The sequence below is a fragment of the Cupressus sempervirens genome, chromosome 10 (genome assembly GCF_028749045.1).
Source record: "Cupressus sempervirens isolate cs-2001-9-10 chromosome 10, ASM2874904v1, whole genome shotgun sequence".
Taxonomy (NCBI): Eukaryota; Viridiplantae; Streptophyta; class Pinopsida; order Cupressales; family Cupressaceae; genus Cupressus; species Cupressus sempervirens.
This window is the reverse complement of record NC_143127.1, coordinates 57,850,948-57,874,499: the sequence shown is the minus strand read 5'-3', so window position 1 is coordinate 57,874,499 and position 23,552 is coordinate 57,850,948. Positions and strand designations below refer to the sequence as shown.

At 37.3% G+C, this 23,552-nt stretch overlaps 2 protein-coding genes across 3 annotated transcripts in view; both read left to right on the top strand.

Moving 5' to 3' along the window:
- The window catches only part of SDG37 (SET domain group 37), a 162,013-nt gene extending 144,997 nt beyond the window's left edge, over positions 1–17,016 (top strand). For both annotated transcript variants that reach the window (XM_089807856.1, XM_089807857.1), the window contains exon 14: positions 16,549–17,016. In XM_089807856.1, coding sequence (XP_089663982.1) covers positions 16,549–16,708 — 160 coding nt within the window. In that variant the 3' untranslated portion in view covers positions 16,709–17,016. The remainder of the gene's footprint in view (positions 1–16,548) is intronic.
- Positions 7,653–11,074, top strand: LOC149532545 (uncharacterized). Its single transcript, XM_089807855.1, has 6 exons — positions 7,653–8,437; positions 8,576–8,808; positions 8,924–9,076; positions 9,225–9,625; positions 9,763–10,168; positions 10,303–11,074. Exons 1-6 carry the CDS (start codon positions 7,764–7,766, stop codon positions 10,881–10,883), a joined length of 2,448 nt encoding a protein of 815 aa, XP_089663981.1. The 5' UTR covers positions 7,653–7,763; the 3' UTR covers positions 10,884–11,074.
- Positions 17,017–23,552: the final 6,536 nt, after the last annotated feature.

Sequence of the window (23,552 nt, the reverse complement as noted above, 5' to 3'; positions counted from 1 at the left end):
GAACTCAAAACTGCAGATGACAAGGAAAAGAAGAATTAATTTGAGGAGAACAAACCAGAGAAGACAAACAAAGATGCAGAACCTTTGAAGGCCGAGGAAACCAAAGAGGAGACACTTATGCAGAATTTGGAAGTCCACACAGAAGGACTACAACAAACTATGCTGAGTTGTAGCACCCCAGATTCCAAGGGAAAGAATTTGAAGAGAAAGATGAAGTAGTCTCCACTGACTATGAAGGGTAAACCAATTACTCTTAATTTGAGGAGAACAAGCCAGAGAAGACAAACAAAGATGTAGAACCTTTGAAGGCCGAGGAAACCAAAGAGGAGACACTTATGCAGAATTTGGAAGTCCACATAGAAGGACTACAACAAACTATGCTGAGTTGCAACACCCTAGATTCCAAGGGAAACAATTTGAAGAGAAAGATGAAGTAGTCTCCACTGACTATGAAGGGTAAACCAATTACTCTTGATGAAGAGATCGTGATTCTAATTGGGACACATCTAATTTAACTGTTGAACGAATGAGGACACTTAGTGATTTGTTAGATAGAAAGGCCAAGCAAGAGGAGTTGAGGAGAGAGCATCAACAAAGATAGGTACTTAGATATTAAAGATATATTTTTTGAGACTGTTGATGTAGACTACTTAGATGAAAGGCCCCCATTATAGAACAATTGGTTAAGATTGTTGAGAAACTTAATGACCCCGACATAGACATGAGAAAAATTGATGCAAAGGTCAGAGAGAAAGTTTGAGAACAGAGTGATGGAGAAACTAGCAACTGAGATTGCACTAAAAAAAGTTGAACTCTCCACTCTTGTTACTGATTTAGAAAAGTTGGTACATAATGTGTACACATTGTTTACTAAATTATGTGCTGTCCCCACATTCACCAAAGACATCGAGGAAAAGATGGACAAAATTGATGCCGATCTACAGAAGAGCGGTAAGGATCTGGACATGGACCCAAATTCCAGTTTAGTATATTTTTCTAAGATTAGATTTTTGCAAGGCAAGCAATCAAGATAGTTGCATGAGGAATGCAGGATAAGATCAAAGGTCACATCTATTCAAGCATTGTTATCACCTCATTTGGAGGTGATGCAAAGGCATCTATAGATTTCCAAGGACCTCATTCAAAGTCAAAATTTGTGTATAGCTGACAATATGGTGGACTTAGCAGCAAAATTAGAGATTGAGAGATGAGTTCTTGAGACACTCAAAGCCAATCGAGACAACATATTGGCTATTATCTTAAGATTACATCAACCATTTTTGGATGCATTTGGTATAGTCCTCAGTCATAAGTTAAAAGGTCACTATTCGGCATAAGTGACAAAAACAAGGGGGAAATGCTTTTGATCAAGTACAAGGGGGGAATGGAATTGGAGTAATAAGGAGAGTTCATTGCTTTGATGTTTAACAAAAAGATTTTGGAAAAGATTATGAAAATATAAGTTACAACGTACTGCATGATCGAGCTACAGGTATGGAGCACATCCTAAGGGGGAGCTAAATGTTTTGAAGATTTTGGTATGTTCGATGTTTTATCATGATAAGTGTTTTTGCTACTAATGCCAAAGGGGGAGATTTTTGACCCTAAAGGCAATCTTGGTATTGTCTATTAGTGCAAAACACTTAATCATTTAGAAGGCAGAGTTGATCGGTCAACACTACGACCAAGGCACAATAAAGGCTGAGCTACAAAGAGTAAAAGTGCACAAGTTCAATATGTGTCGAGCACATAATAGTCATCGAGCATTTAGTTGTTGCCGAGCTATCCAAAAGGTAACACATGATATAAGTTGAGTGTCACATGAGCCGAGTAATTCAGAGAGGAGACAGTTTAAGCCGAGGGTAGTATATGCCGAGGATCAACAAGGAGAATCAAGCATGACCGAGCATCAGAGGTTATATGTGCCGAGTTATGTAGTGTGTATATAAGTTTGGAATGGCACAAAACCTTATGTAAGCCATTTTACCGAGCATGAAATGTGTTTCTACGATTGAGGTGAATATAAAGGAGGTGATTACACGTGTAATTCCGTATCACTAATCCCTATGGAATGTAAAGAACCAATCAAAAAATAAGAAAGCTGAAGCGGCAAAAAGGATGAATGACAATCGTTGTTTTGGTTCTAGAAGAGTCGTAAGATGGTTATATAAGCAAGGTTTCTAGGTTGAATAAGTAGTTGTGAGTTGGAGGTATGCATGTGTACAAAGATGATGGAGAATTAGTAAGTATTAAGCGTTGAAGGACTAAGGCGATTGAGCAGTATAGTGAGAATATATTGCAGAACAGTCACATTGAGGTGATGGTGATCGAATATTGGACAGAGAAGATCCGTTATCAGGAAATCAATGTAGACTAAGTGATCATGGTACTATTACATTCTAGCCAGTGTATCAGGTGAATCTCTTAACAGAGTGGTCCTAACAGATCTATTGTAAATCTCCTAACAAAATACTCACTTAGTTGTGAAGTTTAAATCCTTTTGTAAAGCTAGACTTAATAGTCTTATATGCTTTTAGTAGAAAAGACCCCTCATAGGGTAGACCATCATAAGTGATAAAATTGTACCCCTAACAAGTACTTTATTACTGTAGTAGTGAAGCTTTTGTGGGTGCCATCCCCACCGTAGGTTTACCTTCATATTGGAGGGTTTCTGTGTTACCAAATCTTGTGTCAAGTGTTGTTTACTTGCTTATGTGTTTTGTGTTAGAAATTTGTTCAGCACTGCCCTTGGGATTTGTGAGAAGGGCTTAACTGCCTCCTGTGTACTATAAATTGAGTGGTTGTATCGGCATTGACAAATCGATCTTTTGGTGCAACATAACCCCACTCTAACAAGTGGTATCAGAGTTTGGTCATAGGTTCGAATCCTTAGACCCTTAGGTAACGCTAAGTGGGAGATTGTTAGAAATTTGTTTAGTGCTCCCCTTGGGATTCGGGACAAGGGCTTAACTGCCTCCTGTGTACTATAAGTTGAGTGGTTCTATTAGGCATTGACATATCCATCTTTTGTTTCAACGACAACCCTACTCTAACAGTTTTGATTATGTTAGTGGATGTTAGATCTATTATTACATGATATTGCATGATTGATTACCTACAAGGTTAAGGTTAATGAGATGTATGGGGAATTATGTTTAGCATGGTTAATGTTTTGAAGTAGTAAAAGTTTTTGGAGATCCTGATTCAGCCCCCTCTCAGCATCTCACTTTCCCATTAGAATTCAAAAATATTCATTGTTCCTTTTTTTGATTCAATTCTTCCATCATTCTCATCGTATTGCGCTATAGCACTTGTACTATTGTAAATCCATCATCGTTACTATCCTCAGTGCCTTCCTCATCCCCTGTTTGCCCCTTCCCTCAAGAGGATGTCTTGTTTTCACTCTTGATGTCCATCACCCAATCGTATGCATCGACATACAAAGATGGTGACATCACTTTCATCTTTTTGCATAACGAGGGAATTGGTCCCTCAATGAACCACCTCTTCTTCAACTCATTGGTGGGTTGATTCTCTAATTTTACCAACAATTCCTTGAGCCTATGGTTGTAAGCTCGTAGGTTCTCATATTTCACTTGTTTGGTGTTGTAAATGTTAATGAAAATTTCATTCTTGTTGAGTAGCAGTTTAAACTTAATTTCAAACACCTTTAACGAGTCTCAACAGTCCATGGAAGAAGCATCTAATTCTGTGAACCATTTAGTGGCTATATCTTATAGCGTTACGGACACAAATAGTCCTTATCCTCTTGACCTTGCTACCTAGATAGTCTTGCACGTCTTGCAATGGCTAGTAAGATCTTATGACCCGTTCCTAGTGAAGTTTGATAGTTTTTTCCTATTTGCATTTGGACTTGTCAGAGGAGTCACCGTCTTTCTCACTTTCTTGCTCTGTTGTACTTTAGACTTGGGTGAACTGTTCTGACCAGCATGTTCCAAATCGTTTCGTGCACTTTCAGCCAAGTGTGCATACTCTACATGTCCACCTCTAGTGTCCCCGATACCTTGGGTACTTTCAGAATTTGACTCATTCCTATGCTCCTTCCATTTGGGGATCTTCAGTTTGGATCCTTTAAATGTTGTTTCTCTTGAGATGGATAGATTCTCAATGTAGTGGAATAAGTCTTTTAGTTCAAGATTTCCCTTTTTGTACTTGTCTAATGTTGACTATATGAGTGAGTTGTCTACTTGGTTAAACAAGGTCAGAATATGTTTCATCTAGGAGTTGACTGATAATATCCTCCCATTCATTGTGTGCGATTTGTACCTGCCTTGCCAAGGTTTCCTTTTATTTTGACTACAACTTAGGGTAACACTTCAACTTGTACTTCCTTATCAAGAATGGCCTCTTGTTGGGAAGCGTCTAACTTCTAACTAGATTTTGCTCAAATGTTTCTTGTAATCTTCTCCTCTATCTTTGTTTTCTAATCCTTAAAGACCACCTCATCACTTGCTCTTAACCATCCTGTGGCCTCTTCTTTCCTTTGTTGGGATCCAAGGGTATGAATCACTCAATGCTATCATGATTTCTTTTAAAGCAATGCTGCTAAATGTTTTCTTGTGTATTTGATAAATTGCATACATGAAATAATAATAACGATGGTAGTGCATACCATATACATTCTTAAAATATATCTTAATTTGCTCATTTATTCATTGCATAGAGGAGGACTAGAGATGGTTGACAAAGGATTACAATCCTCCTGACTATATGATACTACCTTCCTTGGTAGTACACAAAATATTTAAAGGACTTAATGGTTCCTAAGAGCAGCACAACTGTAAATTGTTGACACCATCCTTGCTTCATCGTCTTCATCATTTTTGCCTTCATTTCATCAGGCTCAGGCTTTGTGGTTTCAAAGGGATGTCTCTCATACCAACTGGTTTCATGTTTTGAAAGCATATCATAGTTCGTCTTAATCTTTCCAAGTGCCATTGCCATATTTATAGATGCCATGATGGCTACATTGTCCCAACAACGCGAAGCATGGGTCAATAGTTGGTTGATGAAGCTCCAAGCAACATCTTCTCAAATTTTGGTTTGAAGACCCTTGTATGGATCAAAGCACGTAATAAGGGTGTTTGATAGCCCACTAGGTGGTTTGTGATAGTTTGTTGTCTTCAAGTTATGGTTGGGTTCACATTGGCAAGATATTGCTAAGTGTGCCAAAAATTGACAAAGTTGTCATTTAAGGTCAAACATGTAATTTGATGTAGCAAGGGGTATAACATCATGGTAAGAGTTTGGAGGTGTTTATGAAACAAATGTCACCGTTCTGCATCAAAAAGTTGATAGATTTGAAGATCTGTGCAAAAGTTGCATGCAACTTTGCAATTGTTGCTTATGCAACATTTTGCAACTTTCTGCATTTTGATAAAACATAGTTACCAATACTTGTAATTGGTCGAGTTAGGACTAGGAGGCATATATAAGGCTTTATGAATGATGGATAAGAGGTTGGAAGACAAAAAGCACATTTTGGCAATATAAATCAGTAACAGTTTTTTGCATTTTCTTGCACAGTTGCATTGTAATTCGTGCAACCACTGTAAATTGGATTAGTTCTCAGTTCTTTTTGTTGCATTTAGGTTGAATTATGTTTGTGCTTTCATTCTGTATAGTGATTTGTGTTTGTGTAAAGTTTGGAGTGTTGTACAAAATTTTCTTTGGAGTACCCTGTCACTGTTTGGATGGGGGGGTTGATTGCAAAATGAGCCCCTAACTCTAGTTTCCACCATGGGAAATTTATGGCCTTTGGGGAACTATTAGTAGGGGCAATGCTCTTTCTTTTCTAGTTGGTAGACTATGGAAAACTAACAATGGTGAATTTTGCCACCAAGCCCTAGGCGAGCTGCCAATCAGCCTGACTAGTTGGAAAGTATTACAATATTGATAAAAATGCAGGTTAGAATTGCAATGCTCAAGGAAATGGTAGATCAAGGTTCTAAGAAGTCAGTGGAAGCCATGTATGAAGTCAAACCCTTCCAGTGAATCCGTTCTGTCACTTGTTTGCAAGAAACTTTGAATCTTGGTCATAAACAAGCCAAATTAGGTAAGTTTTGGTCCAAGCTGTTGATGTTTAGCGTCAGGAGAAGCAAAATTTGAATCTTCTATGATGTTATTATTTGCAAATACATTTCAGAGATATAAGCATTTGTATTTTGTCACTGATATCTGTCATACGTTAATGAGGTATAATGCCATCACTGTTTGATATGCATCACAGAGACATATGTATACGTACATATATCCATACTGATTTATGCTTACATATACATATGCATCTATCTCTGTTATGCATATATAATATTGACAGAAAATGTGCATGATGATTGACCAACTTAATTGGTCGTGTTTCATGTTACTTGTAACAGATATTGTTGCCTTATTGGGTTTCATATTACCTGTGATTGATGCCATTGTCGGGTTTCATATTTCCACCGACTGATGCTATTGTCGGGTTTTATACTGTTCACGACTAGTGCTATTCATATCCGCCCGAGTCAAGGTTACTTTACCTGTATCGGGTATTTAACACCCGTGCCTTGGTTTTGTTTTAATATTGTGTTGTTATTGGGCAGTATACAAACTATTGTTGAAATCGTTACTTGCTAACTAAACATGCCTCCAAAGAGGCATGTCCCTATGTGGCCTTTAGGCCACGTAGAGACATGACTCTTCGGAGTCATGTCTCTTTCTTTTATATATATATGTGCTCATCCGACTGCAGTGAAAGCATCAATAACAAGCATCCAAGTACCTACAGAATCATATCAACATTAATGAATATCATTGCTATTATTATTTACATCATTTGTCTTACAGTGATCCAGTAAAGTAATCATTGCTGAAGAAGGAAGAATTTAAGAACCTTGCTGAAAACACAGTGAAAGAGAAGTACATTCATTCTGCTTATTTGATTCAAAATTTATATACAAATATTTGTAATTGTTTATCTATCAGAGATCCTTTATTCTCAACATAGGCCAGTGTGCAAAGGGTGAGATCTTGAAACTTGTAAAATCCTTTAGAGTTTCTTAAAGGATACTTGGAATGGGCATTTGTTTGGAGGGTCTTTTGATAAAGTTGTGAGCATAGTTCCAAAAATCGCCATGAAATCGCCGAAATCGCCGAAATCGCGATAAGATTCATGGCTCCCGATTTTTTTGGAATCGGAAATCGCTGGTGGCGATTTTTTCTCATGAATCGCCTGAATCGCCAAAATCGGCGATTCATGGAAGAAATCGCCTGAATCGCCATCGGGTATCGCCAGAAATCGGCCGCGGCAGCAAGGATAGAAAGTTCAATTTTTTTAAAAAAACACATGTTTTATTTGCTTTCTAAGTTGACTTTCCTCTTTGTTATAACCCTAAAGAGCCTTATATTTGCTTAGTATGAGTAGAAGAGAGGAAGAGTGAGAGAGAAGAAGAGAAAAGAGAATCCATAGGTTTCCAACTGGCAAGAAGGAAGAGCACCAAAGAGATCAAAAGTCCATTTGGGGAGGCCATAAATTGCATTGGGAGCATTAAGGAGTCAATATCAACACTCCTCAACTCATTTGCAAGAGGTAAGTGTTGGTTTTTTTTTTGTATGTTAGTGTAGTATGCATTTTTTGTTAAATTTTTTTAGTGTTCATTTGCAAATCTTGAATGTTTTTTATTTTTAGTTTTACTAAATTGCAAACTAGGGTTTGTTGTTTTGTAGTTTTTGTTTATTAGTTGCAAACTTTGATTTTTTACATGAATTTTTTTATTGCAGCAGCCCTTTGCTTTCATTTTCCAATTTCCACAATGGGTAAAAAAGATGAATGCTGGAAATATAATGAAGAGTTTCCTGGGAGAACCAAATATCAAACAAAATGTATATTTTGCAAAGAAAAAATAAATTCGGGAGGTATCTATAGATTGAAATACCACATTGCTGGCATACCTGGCCATGATGTCACAGTTTGCACTCAACAAACCGCTGAGGCAAAACGCTCTTGTTTAGTGGCATTAGAAAAAATTGAACAAGACAAGTTGACTAAGAAAATGCAACTTGAAGGGTTAAGAGGTATTGGCTCCCGTGCTCCCACATCCGCAACCGCATCTACATCTGCAAGTGCATCTGCATCAGCTTCCGCATCCGTAGGTTGTGTTGGGGAGGGTTCTTCTAGGCCTCCTTTTCATCCTAGTGCTAGTGCTCATGTGAGTGTTAGTGGTAGTCGGTCTCATACTGAGACAGAGTCCAACACCAACCTATTGCGGCCTAGAGTGCGGAAAAGCAGAATGGATAGTTACTTTGTGCCCCGCACTACTCCTGGCTCCCAACCCACGCTTGAGGGCATGGGTTTGAACAAGGAGATTCATGATGCTGCCAGAAAAGAGATTTGCAAATTCTGGTACTTTTGCAACATTCCATTTATTGCAGCCAGGTAATTGATTCTTTTTTCTTTGTTATCTTCAAAGTTAAAGTTAAAAGTAAAAGTAAAACTTTAATTATATCTACTTGTTTTATATTTTAGTTTTTGACATCTAAATTTCTAATCAATATCATTATCTATTTGTGACAGGACTCCTTATTGGCAGAACATGATAGATGCAGTTGCCATTTGTGGTCCGGGGTTTAAAGCCCCAACTGAGGCTGAGTTGAGTGGATACCTCCTGGAGGAAATGGTTGAGGATATGAGGCATGAGCTTGAGGACAACCGAAAGGAGTGGATCGAAAAGGGTTGCACCATCATGACTGATGGTTGGACAGATAGGAGGGGAAGAACACTCCTCAATTTTCTTGTATCTTGTGGAGGTGATTGATCATTCTACTTTCCTACATACATAATTTTGAATCGTGATTGACTATTTCAAATTTTGATTTGTTGATTGCTAATAGTAATTATAATTCGTTGTTTTGTTACTTGTAGGATATACCATGTTCCTCAAATCCATTGATGCTTCTGCTCATGTAAAAAACGCCACATACTTATGTGAGGTTATTGAGGAAGTTATAGCAGAGGTGGGGGAACAACATGTGGTGCAAGTGGTGACGGATAATGCAGCAAGTTATGTTGCTGCAGGTAAACTTTTAACTTTTTAAGTTTTGAAAATAAATTTATTTGAATTTTGAACTTTTTCTAATTCTAACTTAGAATTTCTAAGTTTCCTAAGTTCTAAGTTCTAACATGTTTGAAATTTGAATTTCTAATTATCTTAAAATTGTTGTAGGCAAACTTTTGATGGAGAGGCACCCCACCATATTTTGGTCCCCTTGTGCAGCACACTGCCTTGACCTCATGTTGGAGGAAATTGGCAAACTTGAGTGGGTCAAGTCATGTGTGGAAAGGGCAAAAAACATATGTAAGTTTATTTATAATCATTCATTTGTCCTTAGCACAATGAGGAAGTACACAGGAGACAAAGAGTTAGCTCGTCCAGGGATCACGAGGTTTGCCTCGAATTTCATCACCTTGCAGTCCTTGTTGACATCAAGGGATGATTTGAGGAGCATGTTTGTTGGGCGGGAGTGGATTTCATCTTCCTATGCTACGACCACTGCAGGGATAGATGTGGTGGATTGCATATTTGATGATGATGGTTTTTGGAAACCTGCTAGAGAAATACTTAAGGTAATTTTATTGCAATTTAACATTTAATATTTTACAGTTTACTATGCTAATTGTTTAATGATTTAGTTTTACCTTATATTATTGAATTATTCTATGTTTAAGTTTTGACTCAAATTTTTGTTTTACTTTATATGTAGGCCACTGAGCCTCTTGTATCTCTCCTACGAACTGCTGATGGGGAGAAGCCCTCTATGGGCTACATATATGAGGGCATGGATAGGGCCAAGGAGGCCATTAAAGCTCAGTATGCAGGAGTGCAGGAGAAGTATGCCCCTATTTGGGACATCATTGATAGGAGATGGCAGAATCAGCTCCACAGACCCATCCATGCAGCAGCTTACTTTTTGAATTCGGCATTTCGTTTCCGTCCTGACTTCAAGGCGGATGAGGAGGTTCTCACCGGATTATATACAGTGATCCAGAGGTTGAGTACTGATGAGGATAGCAGTGCTGCAATTATTGAGCTTGATAAGTTCAATAATAAAGAAGGGCCACTTTTCTCTAGCAGGGTAGCCATAGATGCTCGGGAAACAATACAGCCAGGTAAAAATTAAATAATATATTCAATGTTCATGAATCTAGATTCTAAACTTAAAGTTGATTATGTAATTTTAGAGTTAACTTGTAATTTGTAATTTGTAAATGAGACTAATTATTTTTATTTTCCCTTATTTCAGATAGATGGTGGCAAATGTTTGGGGCCACAACCCCAAAACTTCAAAAAATTGCCATTCGTATTCTGAGTCAGCCAAGCAGCGCTTCTGGATGTGAGCGCAGTTGGTCCATGTTCGAGCACATCCACTCGAAGAGGAGAAACAGGTTGACAGTGCAGAGGTTGAATGATCTTGTCTTCGTTCATTACAACCTCCGTCTTAGGATCAGACAGATTTTGGGCACTGACTCCTCTCCGATCATTCTGGAGGAGATTGATCCAGAATCAGAGTGGCTCACAGAGGTTGTAGATCCAGTCTTCACTGAGGAAGACCGTGCGTGGATTGACCAGGTGGATATAGAGGCTGAGGCAGCTAGAGCACGTTCTTCAGGCATTGGTAGACGCACACGTGCACGCACAGACACAGGCCCTAGCGACATTCGTGAGCCCATCTTATATGCGGGAGATATGGCTCGACAGTCCTCTAGGACCTACATTAGACGCCTTGCTACTAGGCAGACTGGATACTCAGAGGCTGAGGCTGAGGCTGTAGCCGAGCTTGAGGATGATGTTGAGGATGATGATGACTATGAGCCTGAGGCTTGAGCTGGAGCCTTGTTTTTATATTTTGTTTACAGATATTGATACTGAATCATTGATAGACATATGTTTCAAAGTTTCAAACTTTCATGGATCTTCATCTTAGATTCTTACATAAATTTATGATTTGATGTCTTATGGATCATCTTACATACATTCTATGATTTAAATCATTATGATCATTTGATTTCTATTTACTTCAGCTAGCCTACAATTTACATTTTAGAATCTTAGATAACATAGTTACGTATGTGATGGATTTTATGTTTCATGTTTATGTATGTTAAGTTTTAACTTCTATTTGATGATGTTATAGTGTGCTTAAGTTATATTCAATAAAGGGTGCATGAAATAAGTTTTAAATTGTTAAAATCTTTAAATTTAAAGGGTTTTTTCAAATTTGCCGATTCATCGCCGATTCATTGCCGATTCATTGCCGATTCACGATTCGATTCGGCCTTGCCGATTCTGATCCGATTCCGATTCACGTTTCTTTGGTTGTGAGTAAATTCCAAAAAACTAAAAACATAGGGCTAATTGGGGCCCTGCCCAATTAGGCTTGTTTAGCCTTCCTTTACAATTTGTGAATTTTAACCCCAAAAACCTTGCAAGTTGAGTTGAAACTAGCGTGTTTAGATATATCTAGAGTCATTCCACTCCTGATTGTGCGATTGAAGTTATTTGAGTAAGGTTTGGGAATGTATGGGCAAATAGACCAAGAAAACAAAATGATCCTTTCTAAATTGATTGGGAACTTCTAGGATGGAGTCTTGGAGGCATGTTTCCTTCTAAATCCTGTGGTTACAAGACCATTGCCGTAGAAGTTAAATTTCTCAATGAGAAAGCCTAGTTAAAAAGGGTTAATTTTCTCAAAGACCTAGAAGCTCCTTATCAATTGGGCAACTTGGTGAACAAGAGGTTGTGGTAGTCACATAGTCAGCTATGACTAAGGCCAAGGTAAATCTTTAGTGCTAGGAGGAGCAACAGAGACTCTGGGTACTTGTATTAGGGCTAGATCTGAATGATTCCTTGAATTTATTATAACATTATTTGGTTGAATTAGTAGATATTTTCATGTGTAATTGAGAGATAGTAGTACTCTTTGGGTAGGTAGATATTGGCTTGGTGCCATTGGTAGTCATTGAGGTGGAGAGGGTCTTGAAATTTATGCAAGAAGGTTGTCTTGAGGAGTTTACACAAGCACGAAGGAGTTGGAGTTAAGCTTCAATGATAGGAGGAGCAAAAGGTACCCAAGGTACTCATACCAAATGGGATCCCAATGATTCCTTTGGTTTATCACAATAATATCTAGCTGAATTAGTAGATATTATCATGGTTGATTAGAGATAGTGAAACTCTTTGGGCAAATACATATTGGGTTTGTGCCATTAGTAGTCAATGAGGTGGGGATAGTCTTGAAATTTATGTAAGGAAGGCTATTGTGAGGAGTTTGCACAATGCTTTGGATCTTGGCTATTGAGACTTTTGAGATGCAGGATGCCTAGCATTCAATACACCCCCATCATGGTAGGTGAACATGGTAGGGTGATTTTTGTGCTCCATGGTATGGGGTAATGCTTTAGGGATGCATGTTATGAGAAGGTGGCAATGATTTCCTTGGAGAATGCTCAGATAGAGGAGACCTCTGCAATACTCCAGCACGAAGAGGCTCAACAAGAGCTATATACCATAATATGATCAAAGAAGGATTGGTGCTTAGCTCTCAAGGCCACCTTGGCAACAAAGAAGCAACAATTGGGTCAACAAAAGGTTGTGCTGGATAAAATTTACACAGACTTGATGAACGTTGTGAAGATTGTATAAAGGTCTCGAGAACATGAATTGCAAGCATAGAGAGCCCTGAGGATCCACACAGAGTAGGTTCAATGCCTTGGACAAAAGCTCTCCACTTTTGGGGCATCTCTTTGCGCGCCCTTTACTGATCTAGGGGCATCTTCTCACCCTTTTTCCTAGATATTTGTAATGCCATATGTCCCCATTTTGTTTTTTCATCGTCTGGAAGACTTCCTTTTTTGTGGGAGTGGGGAGCTATGTAGTTGGTAATCTTGCAAAAGTTTTGGAACAAACATGTCAAGAAATAATTAATTGGTAATGCAATGTTATTTATTTCTGATTAGGTTTGGGTACTTTTAACTAACTAGCTTGCACTATATATGTATTTAGGGAGGTAACATTGTCTCGATTGTATACATTAGATTTGGAATATATATCATATGTCTGCCTAGTTGTTGTGACTACTACTCGAAGTTAGCTTAGTGCCTGCCAACCTAGAAAGCTCCATCCGAAAAACATTGAGGAACTTACAATCTTTATCACTGACTATATTCCTCAAAAGCCCATGTGACTTGAAAATCTCTCAAAAGAACAACTCTGCAACATGAGTTGTTTAAAAATCTGCTCGAATGGTAAAAAGTGATGAAACTTGTAGGTTTAGTTGCTACTACAGATTGGGCATTAATATTCTTCTTGCAAGCCCTGGGGACAAAGATATGTTATTTGTAATATCAACCAAGCTGACACCTTATTGCCAACAATTTTATCATGGCTTTCAACTTAGGCGATGCATTCCTAATGATATATCAAGGCCCGCAATCCTTTTGTCAAGCAATACTTTAAAATAAATGAAGTTTTTAAAACATTCTGAATATAGAAATGTTGTACTTAAGCGAGGACTTCTTTGCAAGGCCAAATAATATTTCTTGCTACCAAATAATCGCAACCCCAAATTTAATCCGATGCTTTCAAAACTCGAGCTTTTCACAGTAGCAAAAATGAAACTGATATTTGAATGTAGTCTCTAGTCAAGAATATTCTCAATAAAATAGTCTTTATTTAACAACATCAAATATAATGCTCTTTAGATCTATAGATGCCTTGTGAATTTGTCTTTCAAGAATTCTCACAGGCTGGCAGGGTACACTGCTATGATAAAACCTAACAAGCTGGCATAATTCTTTTTGGAAATTTTTCTCTGATAAAACCTCACAGGCTGAATATACTAGCTCTGAGAAAACCTTAATGTAAATATGTTTCTGATGAAACCTTTGACTATACCATTTAGGATGGCAGGTTTGGTGCTTTGATACCACTATAATATCCCTAATAGGATATTTGCCCAAATTCTCGAATAAAATCCCAAATTTTTTAAACAAATAAATTCATGTAATATATTTCAGATTCCACCAACAAAACCCCATTAAACAAGATAAAAATAAGTCTCAAAAGGTTATTGCAATAAATCTCCAACAGAAATACATTTTCAGATAATAGTTCATTGAAGTTCTTTAGCAAAATGACCAATCATAGTTACAAAAAATACAAGAAGATTGGATATGAAAAATATGAACTTGAAACACAACATGAGACACCTGCTTGATGTCTCCAACTGACAATGGGTTTCCGTCCACTGTCCAAGATTGAGGGTTTCTGTCCTCTCACCTGCTGAAAGTTGTAGCTTTCAAAAACTCTCCAAGAGAGAAAGATGAAACCCAACATAATAAAACAAAGTTACCAAATGAGATCAGCTATCTTGCTTTTAATGTCCAATGCCATGATTCTTTGACTTCCTCTACCCTGTCTTCTTGCCAGTTTGTTTCTTATTAACCCATTTTATAATATTTAATTAACCCTTTTATAAATCTGCATTAAGCTCCCATAAGCCAATATTAATATTTTGTGATTTTGACTTAACATTTCCTAATGTCCCAAAAAGGGACATTATAGGGAGAAGGAGAAAATGACAACCAAAGTGAGTGAATTTAAAAATCTAAACACACTCAAACTTCACACGGTTTTCTGTGCTTTGAAGGAATCTCAAGAAGTCATAGAACACTCAAAACCTGTTAACCTGGTGAAAGCGAAGGCAATATCTTACATCTTCAATGCACATGTGTTAGTTTTGAGCAGCCTGAGGAAGGGTTGGGACGCAGATTTGCAATTGTTGAACACCATGTACGTGGATATTTTTGCAATGATGTAAGTGATGAGTTATTTGTGCTTGTATGTACATATATTATATATGTGTATGTGGGAGATGGGCAGTTTTGTTCATGTTTTAGTTTGTTTCTTGGCACAATGGCTACACCGTTTCCCATTGACATCAAAGGGAGAGTGAGGCAGTGAATTTTTTTTTTGAATATGTGGATATATCTGAGGGGGAGCTAGTAAAGAGCAACCACATTTTGGGACGGATAGTTTTTGATGTTGGAAGTGAGACACTTGGCAATTTTTCATGAAGTATCAATGCCAAGGGGGAGATTGTTGGCAAGATGGCAAGAGAGACAGTCATATACTTAAATGTTTTCATTGATGACAACCACATTATGTTTATATGTCACTACCACATGTGCATTCAATGAGAAAATCAGAGCAACTGACAGAATATGTTTTGGCAGAAACAGGGCATATAAAGCGGACCAGTATTTGGATCTGCACAGGCTACTAGTAAAATATTATTGGGTGCACAGCCAGGGGAAGCATAATCAAGGCATATTCATGCCAATCCCAAAGTTTCATTGGCATATCCTGGCGCATGTAGAAGTTACAGACTTTTGAGTATCACTTTGCATGAATAACAGTCAGACAGGGCTGACATGATTGGAAATCTTATTGTGCAAGTCAATGAAGTGTTTGTAATGGTGAAAGGTTAGTCAAACCAGTTGAGCCGACCTGTGAGGAGGTAAATCAATTATTACTTCCACTTATTTGGAGATTTGATTTGTATTTTAGGCAGTAGATTAGAAAACGGTTTACCTTTCCCAAGAACATTTTTATGCGGACCTATCAAAGTGAATTAGGGTTTACGCAACCATATAATTGATGAAGGGAGAAAGGGAAATGCTGCTAGTGAGTGTAGAAGGCTGCTGGATGTGTAAATGAAGCAGTACAACTGATTTTTGTATAAGAGATATCGGATCTGAGATAGTGTTGCTGCAGAGACAAAGTTTTGTTGATGTAAAAGATCTCAGGGTATCAGATCTACAAGTGTAATTACATAGAACTGCAGTCAAACATAGATGCTATATGTGGTAGTTCGTTGTGTTGTGTAATCAGTTTTGTGTGCGTAAGTCAGTGGACTTCCTTAGGGTGGGTACCCAAGGCTGATTATATTGAGTAGTGAACTCTAGGCAGTGCACCTGAATGGAAGTGCACTCCATATACTATAAAAAGCTATACTTCTAAGAAGTTATTAGTCTTATTGTGGATTTCAGCCCCACTGTGATTTTAGCCCAATTTGGGTTTCCATGATAAAAATCAGAGTGTTATGGTTGTCTTGTTGTTCTCTCTGTTTTCATTCTTACTGCTATTTGGTTTGAGCTTTAAGTTATGTTTGAATTGGCTAAGCAAGATAAAACTTATTAGAATGTTGATTAAATTTATTTCTCAGGGTTGACTATCATGCTAGAAAATATAAGCAGCTATGCGGTTTCCAATCAAGGTCTTGTTTTCAATGTTAATTTTCATAGTTGGTGATGAGGTTAATACTGCCAATAATATTAATTGTTGAAACTTACACTATTGTTCTCAGACCTATCTTTCGTCATTTTGGTATCTCCATTTTGGATATAATTTTGTACAATTCCAAGCAAAAATGAACTAAAAGAAATTTTAATAGTTAATATTATATGTGACTATTTATATCCATTTGTAGGTATCTTGAGAACTCATTGGATGCTCTTAAGTTTTACTCAAAGGCTGCAGAAATCTTAGCTGTTACACATGGACGTAACTCAAAATTTGTGAGGGAGCTATATGCTAGAATACAGGAAGCACGTGCAGAAACTTCTCACTTGAGTGCACATGATCAGTAAGATAGGTGATTTCTTGCTTGAAATTGTAACTTCATTCTTCTGGATAAAGTCTCATTTGAAATGGTTCTGTAACTCTCATTGCCACAGTTACTTTGTGGCAAGAATACTGTATTATATTATCAACTGTTCCCAGAAAAGAGATATTTGATAATGTTCCAGTGGTCCCTTTCTAGTTATCAATGTCTGCTTCAAAGAATTAGGGATAATGATTAAGAAGAAATACAACACATGGAAAAACATTGTACTAATGAAGAGAAGTATCATATAGAGTATTGGATGATGATTATAAAATCTTTGCTTTATTTCAATTCTTTAGATATTACTTATGTTCCAAATAGAAGCTTGGTTACTGCATCTTACATGAGAAATACTTGAGGTATTTCAAAAGCTATTTGATATCTTCCAGCTTTGATTGAGCAAAACGAAGACACCTTCTGCAGAGATTCTTACCTGGATGAGGTGTGCATTCTGTGGAGATGATTCTAATTGAAAATATGCTGTTTTTAGCTTGTTCTCTTTTCTTTGATGAAATATAAATTTATGAACTTTTGAGAAATGGTAAGATTTATGCTTAATAATTAAAAGCATCCTGCCCCGAACATGAAGGGCTGATTTTTTGTGTTTGACAAAGCTAAGGTGGCTTTGTCTGGATACAACCCTAGAGTTGTCGTGTGTGAGAATGGGTAGTTCAAACGGTGTTTCTGTAAGAAACCTTACTACTACTGAACTAAATTTTCAACACAAAATCACAAGTTCATAAAATTGGCATTGGGTCAAACACTTGGATGAATGTAATATTCTGAACTCATCATTTATTCCTCAAAGCAATTCTGTTGAACACTTGGCATGCACGTTTCAGCTTGCAAGAAGTCACTGTTCTTTTCTTGGAGTCTTATGAGACACTCCACTTATTTCCAAGAGACATTTCAATTTTCAACAAACACTTTGCCGACTGTATTTAAACATCAAGTATGACATTGCTTGGATCTAGAATCAAATAGTTTTCTGTTTACATAACTGAAGTAGAAACATGCATGACATTGCTTGGATCTAGAATTAAGTAGTTTGCTCGAGTCTCATGAAACATTCCACTTATTTCCAAGAGACATTTCAATTTTCAACAAACACTTTGGCAACTGTCTTTAGGCATCAAGTATGACATTTCTTGGATCTAGAATTAAATAGTTTTCTGTTACCATACTGAAGTAGAAACATATATATATGCTACGAGTTTTTATAATCGATGACTTCCAGACTTGCATATAAAGAGTTTGCATACAAATGACAAAAATGCAGAACTGAAATAATGTATCAGATCGACACAACTAAACAAAATATTCTTAACATTAATTTCAACAAAGAAAGATACAACCAGCATACCTAGCTTGACATTATCCTTAGATGTGGACGGCTTTATCTTCAAGATAAGCCTGTCATACATGAGAGCTGTTCCTCTCTCATGATCTCAGCAGGGTCTGAAACCTTGTTTACGATGCTCAGCAATGCTGTTAAGTTTTGAACCAGAATATATAATAATGCAATGAGCTGAAATTCGAAACACAAAAAAACAGTGAAACAAAAGATTGTCCTGGGAAAAGACTCCACTTGAGGGTGAAAAACCCAGCCCCACAAAAATAGATCCTTTATTGTAAGCTCAAATGAAATACAGCATAGTTGGCATAATCGCCGAATAATCGGCGAGTTTTTACTAATCGCCGAGTTTTTGTGAAAAATCGCCGACTAATCGCCGAGTTTTTGCAAAAAATCGGCGAGTTTTTCAGAAAAACTCTTTTTTAAATTATTATTATTATTATTTTTTTTGGTTAAAAAAAAAAGGCAAAAAGCCTATATATAATATGTAAGATAGAGAGTTACAATATGCTAGTAGAGCTAGGAAGAGGAAAATGTGATTGTAATGATGTTTTTACTTCTAGTTTGACACAAATTATTTACTATTATGCTTCCCACCATCAGGATTCAGCATGAGAATGTGATTTTGTACCCACTATGCATTTATATATATCTAAACTCCTGCTTCTTTCTTTTGTGTTCTCTATAATGAACTCATTAGATGCATCTTCTCATTGAAATTTGCAAAAAAATGTATTTTGAATTAAATTTTAGCGATTTTTTTAGGTTCCCGAGTTTTTCCAAGTTTTTTTTTAAAATGGCCGAGTTTTTCCCGATTAAACTTTTGGGGGGCTCGGCGAGTTTTTGGATTTGGCGAGTTTTCCAACTATGAAATACAGTGCTCTCATGCTTATGATTGATGACACTTAACAATCAATCGATATACTTTATGCAAATAATAAATTTGTATCTCCCATATACTTATCACAAAGAGTAGCCTACAAATAATTGATCATATATTAGTCAAAAAACACAATTCTAACACAGCTCCGTGTAATGCCCCCCCCTCATTTCTAAATATCCAATGCTAATTTATTAATTCTTGTCCCTTGACATTTAATAAATCTACTGGTCTGTATGCAGATATGTTTTAGGCTGCTAAAGGAAAAAATATAAAGAAATATATTTGCACATGGATCCAGTTAAGGGACTAGGTGTCAACGGGGATGTGCGCATGGCAGAGGAATAATCAAGAAGGTCGGTAATGTTACTGAGGAGGATATTCAAGCTGAAGGGGAGTTTTCGTTCAAAGCAGGAATATGGTGACAGTCAAATTGAATGCATTGGTCCGACTCCTGTGTGTGGCATGGTCTCACCAGAGGATCTTAAGCTAACTTCGGTATTGTAAGAGATGCCCAGGATAGTTGGCAGCAGTGTTAAAGAAAATTGCCTAGGCAATGGACGTGAATAAAGAGAACACGTTTTAACTACAGGATTTTTAAAGAGAAGATGATTCCGTCCAGAAGCAAGTTGAATGACAGAAGAAGCGACAACTGGAAATTAGCGAGAGCAAATTGGGCATTATTGCTGTGAAGGGGTCAGGAGATGTTACACATTTTTTAAGGCTCTTCCAAGCATGAAAGTTAATCAGTAGTTGGAGAAGGAAATAAGGGACAAAGGAAATAACGGGATATGTAGGGAATAAGAATATGAAATGGGATGGCCATGCGATTGGCTAGGAATGATAAGGAAAGGGTGAGCAGGGGGTGTTGTATTTGACAGGTAAGGTAACCAAAACCAGAACGAATGTGACTGAGCATACCAGCTAAACCCTTCTATCATTAGTCGAAGAGTTGCACGGTGGGAAAGAAGGTGGAGTAGTAGTCGACAGTGAAGCGAGAGCCAACAAGTGGTAAAGCACAAAGGCATTAAGGAAAAAATTCACGTACAAATAGAAGGGCACTTCAGCAGCAGGGCACAGGAATGAGGAATTAGTGAGCTGGAACTGTGCATACAGTGACAAATGATGTGAACGGTCCTTGTAGAGGAGAATCCAACTTTGGCTTTCAATACTCATTTCTGTCTTTGCTCTCTGTAAGTTATTCTTCCAGCCCGAACATGCATTAAATGAATGTCAAGGATTGCATATGGCTTTAATACCCGAGTGAATGCAACTGTTACTGTTTGTATGCACTAAGAGCCATCATCTGAAAATACTGGCTATTCTATATGAACAATATTGCTTCTTGAAAATTAAGTTCTATATCTTGGCAAGCACCCAACGGGAAATGATGAACTTAATGGCGCAATCTCAACTACTGCAATGTGCAAATAATGGGAATCAAGGACTTGGGAATAATGTAAACCATGACAACACCACAAACCAAGGAAATAATGGAAATAGGGGACAAAGTTCCAACTTCGAATGTGCAGGGACAACAAGGGAATAATGGTTCCACAATTCACTCTGTGCCATTAATGCCTACTTTCAACCAAGCTAATAACATACCAATAGGGAATGAGCAAACAAATCAAGACTTTCATAGACAAGTATGGGCTAATTGGCAAGCATTAGGAGCAGATTTCCAAGATGAAATGCCTTTTCCAGATTACATTGCCTTTAGGGAAATGAACAAACCACGAAGGGGAAATGGTGAAAGGTATTAGAATTAGGATTTGCAGTGAAGAGTGGGCAAGTGTCCATAGCTTATTTTGACGTTTCATGGGCTTAGAAGTTGGATACTTTTTCCAGCTCAAATCAATGGCAGAAGATGAAGCAATAAAATATGCAACTTTGCATATGGAAGGGAGTGCTCACGACTGGCAGTATCATGGATGGATTACCTTGGGCCATGATTAGATTTTATCCTACGTTGAATTTATATTGAGACTTATTGACTGATTTGACAAGAAAGATCATGAGCTTGACTTCAAAGAGTTGGCACAATTAAAGCAATGGGGAACCATGGAGAACTTCATTTTAGATTTCCATAGAACTTCAGTTTTAGTGACGGATATTTCAGAGGGAAGGAGAAGTGCTTTTCATAGACGAATTAATGGAGCCATTAAGGGGTTGGGTTAAGGCCTTAAACCCAATTAATTTGCAAGATGCCGTAAAAAAGGCAAGGGCAATGGAGCGTCAACTTCAGAAGTAAATATTTCCCAAGGAACCTCCATCACAAGAGGGAAAAGGGCAAAAAACACTCTCATAAGGATGCTGATCAGTCCAAGAAATCGTAGATCCGATTGGATGATGAGCAGCTGAATGAGGTGAAAAAGAAGAAACTTTGTTTCCATTGTAGGGAACCTTGGGACCCAACTCATAAGTGTCCATTGAAGGCAAAGGTGAAGTAGTTAGAGTATTTTACAACCCGTGAACCAAGTTTTGAAAATTCAGGACAACAGACTAAATCAAGCTCTAGTGAAGAAGATTCTACATCAGATGAATTAGAAGGTCATAAGAGGAGGAGTTGCATAGCACAATTAACAAACTTGCAGAAAAATGGGTCATTTAGAGTTAGAGGGGTGTTGTGTGAGCAGCGAATAATCGCATTAATAGATATCGGTACAACCCACAATTTCATAGATGTAGTAGTAGCATGAAGAGGGTTGACGATTGAAGAATGTGAAGGATTTAGAGAAATGGTTGCTAATGGATTCACAATCACATGCACACGTAAGATTGCAAATTTATGCATTTAGTTGGGTGATTATGAGTTGAAGAATGATTTCTATGTGGCTAGATTTGGAGACATTGATGCAATGCTTGACATTCAATGGTTATGTTCACTTGGTGAGTTTAGAATGAATTTGCAAACAATGGAAACGAAACTCAAAGTTGAAGGGAAGAAGTATGACAAGCGGTAGTCCTAAGATAATTTCCTTCAAGGGAATGGAAAGACTAATGATGCATGATCAATTGGAGTGGGCACCAGAGTGTGTTATCACACCAACTGATTCGGGACAACAAAGTAGGAGTTTTCAGCTTGGAATTAAGGTACTGTTGGATAAGTACAACAAGGTCCTTCATGACATTCCTTATTGTATTCCATTGGATAGGGGTATTGAACACAGTAGAATTGGAAGAAAAGGTGCTAAATCATCACAATGACTCCTTATAGGCACTCAAAGAGGCATACAGATGAAATAGAAAATCCCATTAAAGAGTTGTTGGTGATGGTTCGCATAAGGCTAAGCAAAAGTTGTTTCGCAACTTACATGGTCTTAGTAAAAACAAAAGATGGAACCATGCACACATGTATTGATTATAGAGGCCTAAACAAGAGGACAATTAAGAATTTGTACCCCATTCCTTGCATTGATGAGTTGCATGGAACTTGCTTCTTTACAAAGATAGACTTGAGATTTGGGTACCATCACATTAAAGTAAGAGAAATGGATGTGGAGAACACAACATTTAGGTGTCATCATGGGCACTGCGAGTTTCTAGTCTTGCCCTTTGGGCTGATTAATGCACTAGTCACTTTCCAATCATGTATGAATCAAATTTTCATCAAGCAGCTCCGTAAGTTTGTTTTTATTTTTTTATTTTATGACATTTTGGTATATGGTACCAAACATGGGAAGGGCACTTGAAACATCTAGAGGAAGTGCTTAGTATTTTGGAGAAAGAATCTTTATTTGTTAAGGAGTCTAAGTGTGAATTTGGGTTAAGTGAACTCTTATATGTTGGTCACATCATTAGTTCCAAGGGAGTTAGTGTTGATTTTGAAAAATCAAGTCAATCATGGATCAACCTCCTACAAACTTATCATGGCTTAAAAGTTTCTTTGGTTTGTTTGAATTTATAGAAGATCTATACACCATATACACTGAAAATTGAATTATCTTCGACTTTAACATAGTTTTCTCTTTCATACTTTTCCTTCTAGGTATGCACAATCCTCCTCCATCTTATTTCAATTTGTGTTTGTAACACATTAGTTACTCCCAACTATTCTCAAATTTAGCTAATTCTTTCTCTATGTTGATTATGCATGTCTTTATGCTACCTCCCACCTCAAGTAACAAAACAAAATTTGTTCATCACACCCCCACTTCTTGTGTAAACACAGAAAAAATATTCATTTTGTCTATCTTCCCTTGCACTAGGTTGGGACTATAACTCTATTAAAGCTTTTGCTAGTTCTTGTTGCCTAAGTGACTCTACAACTTGAAATGGTTCAGTTTAGTTAACCTAAATTATTTTTGGTTTTCATGTTGCTTATGATGGATGTTAGGATTTCTCATTACATACAAGGAATAACAAAATAAATTGATGGAAAATGGAGGGAAAAAATATATAAAGAAGCACGTAAAAGAATTGGGGTGGCTTTCATCAAGACAGAAAAGGTTGTAAGGATCAATGTGTATGCTATATGGGCTATTTTGTAGACCTTAAAATCATCATATTGATATTGAACCATCCATTTTTTTTCGCACTTATAGGTATAAAGAAAGAACATTAAGAATAGTCAAAATTTGGATAAGACAA

What these genes read in the sequence shown, in the direction of transcription:
- LOC149532545 (XM_089807855.1), top strand. Translation starts at nt 7,764, where the DNA reads ATGAATTTTTTTATTGCAGCAGCCCTTTGCTTTCATTTTCCAATTTCC. An exon ending in AGCAAGTTATGTTGCTGCAG is followed by an intron (nt 9,077 to 9,224) that starts GTAAACTTTTAA and finishes AAATTGTTGTAG; the next exon opens with GCAAACTTTTGATGGAGAGG. An exon ending in TCGGGAAACAATACAGCCAG is followed by an intron (nt 10,169 to 10,302) that starts GTAAAAATTAAA and finishes CCCTTATTTCAG; the next exon opens with ATAGATGGTGGCAAATGTTT.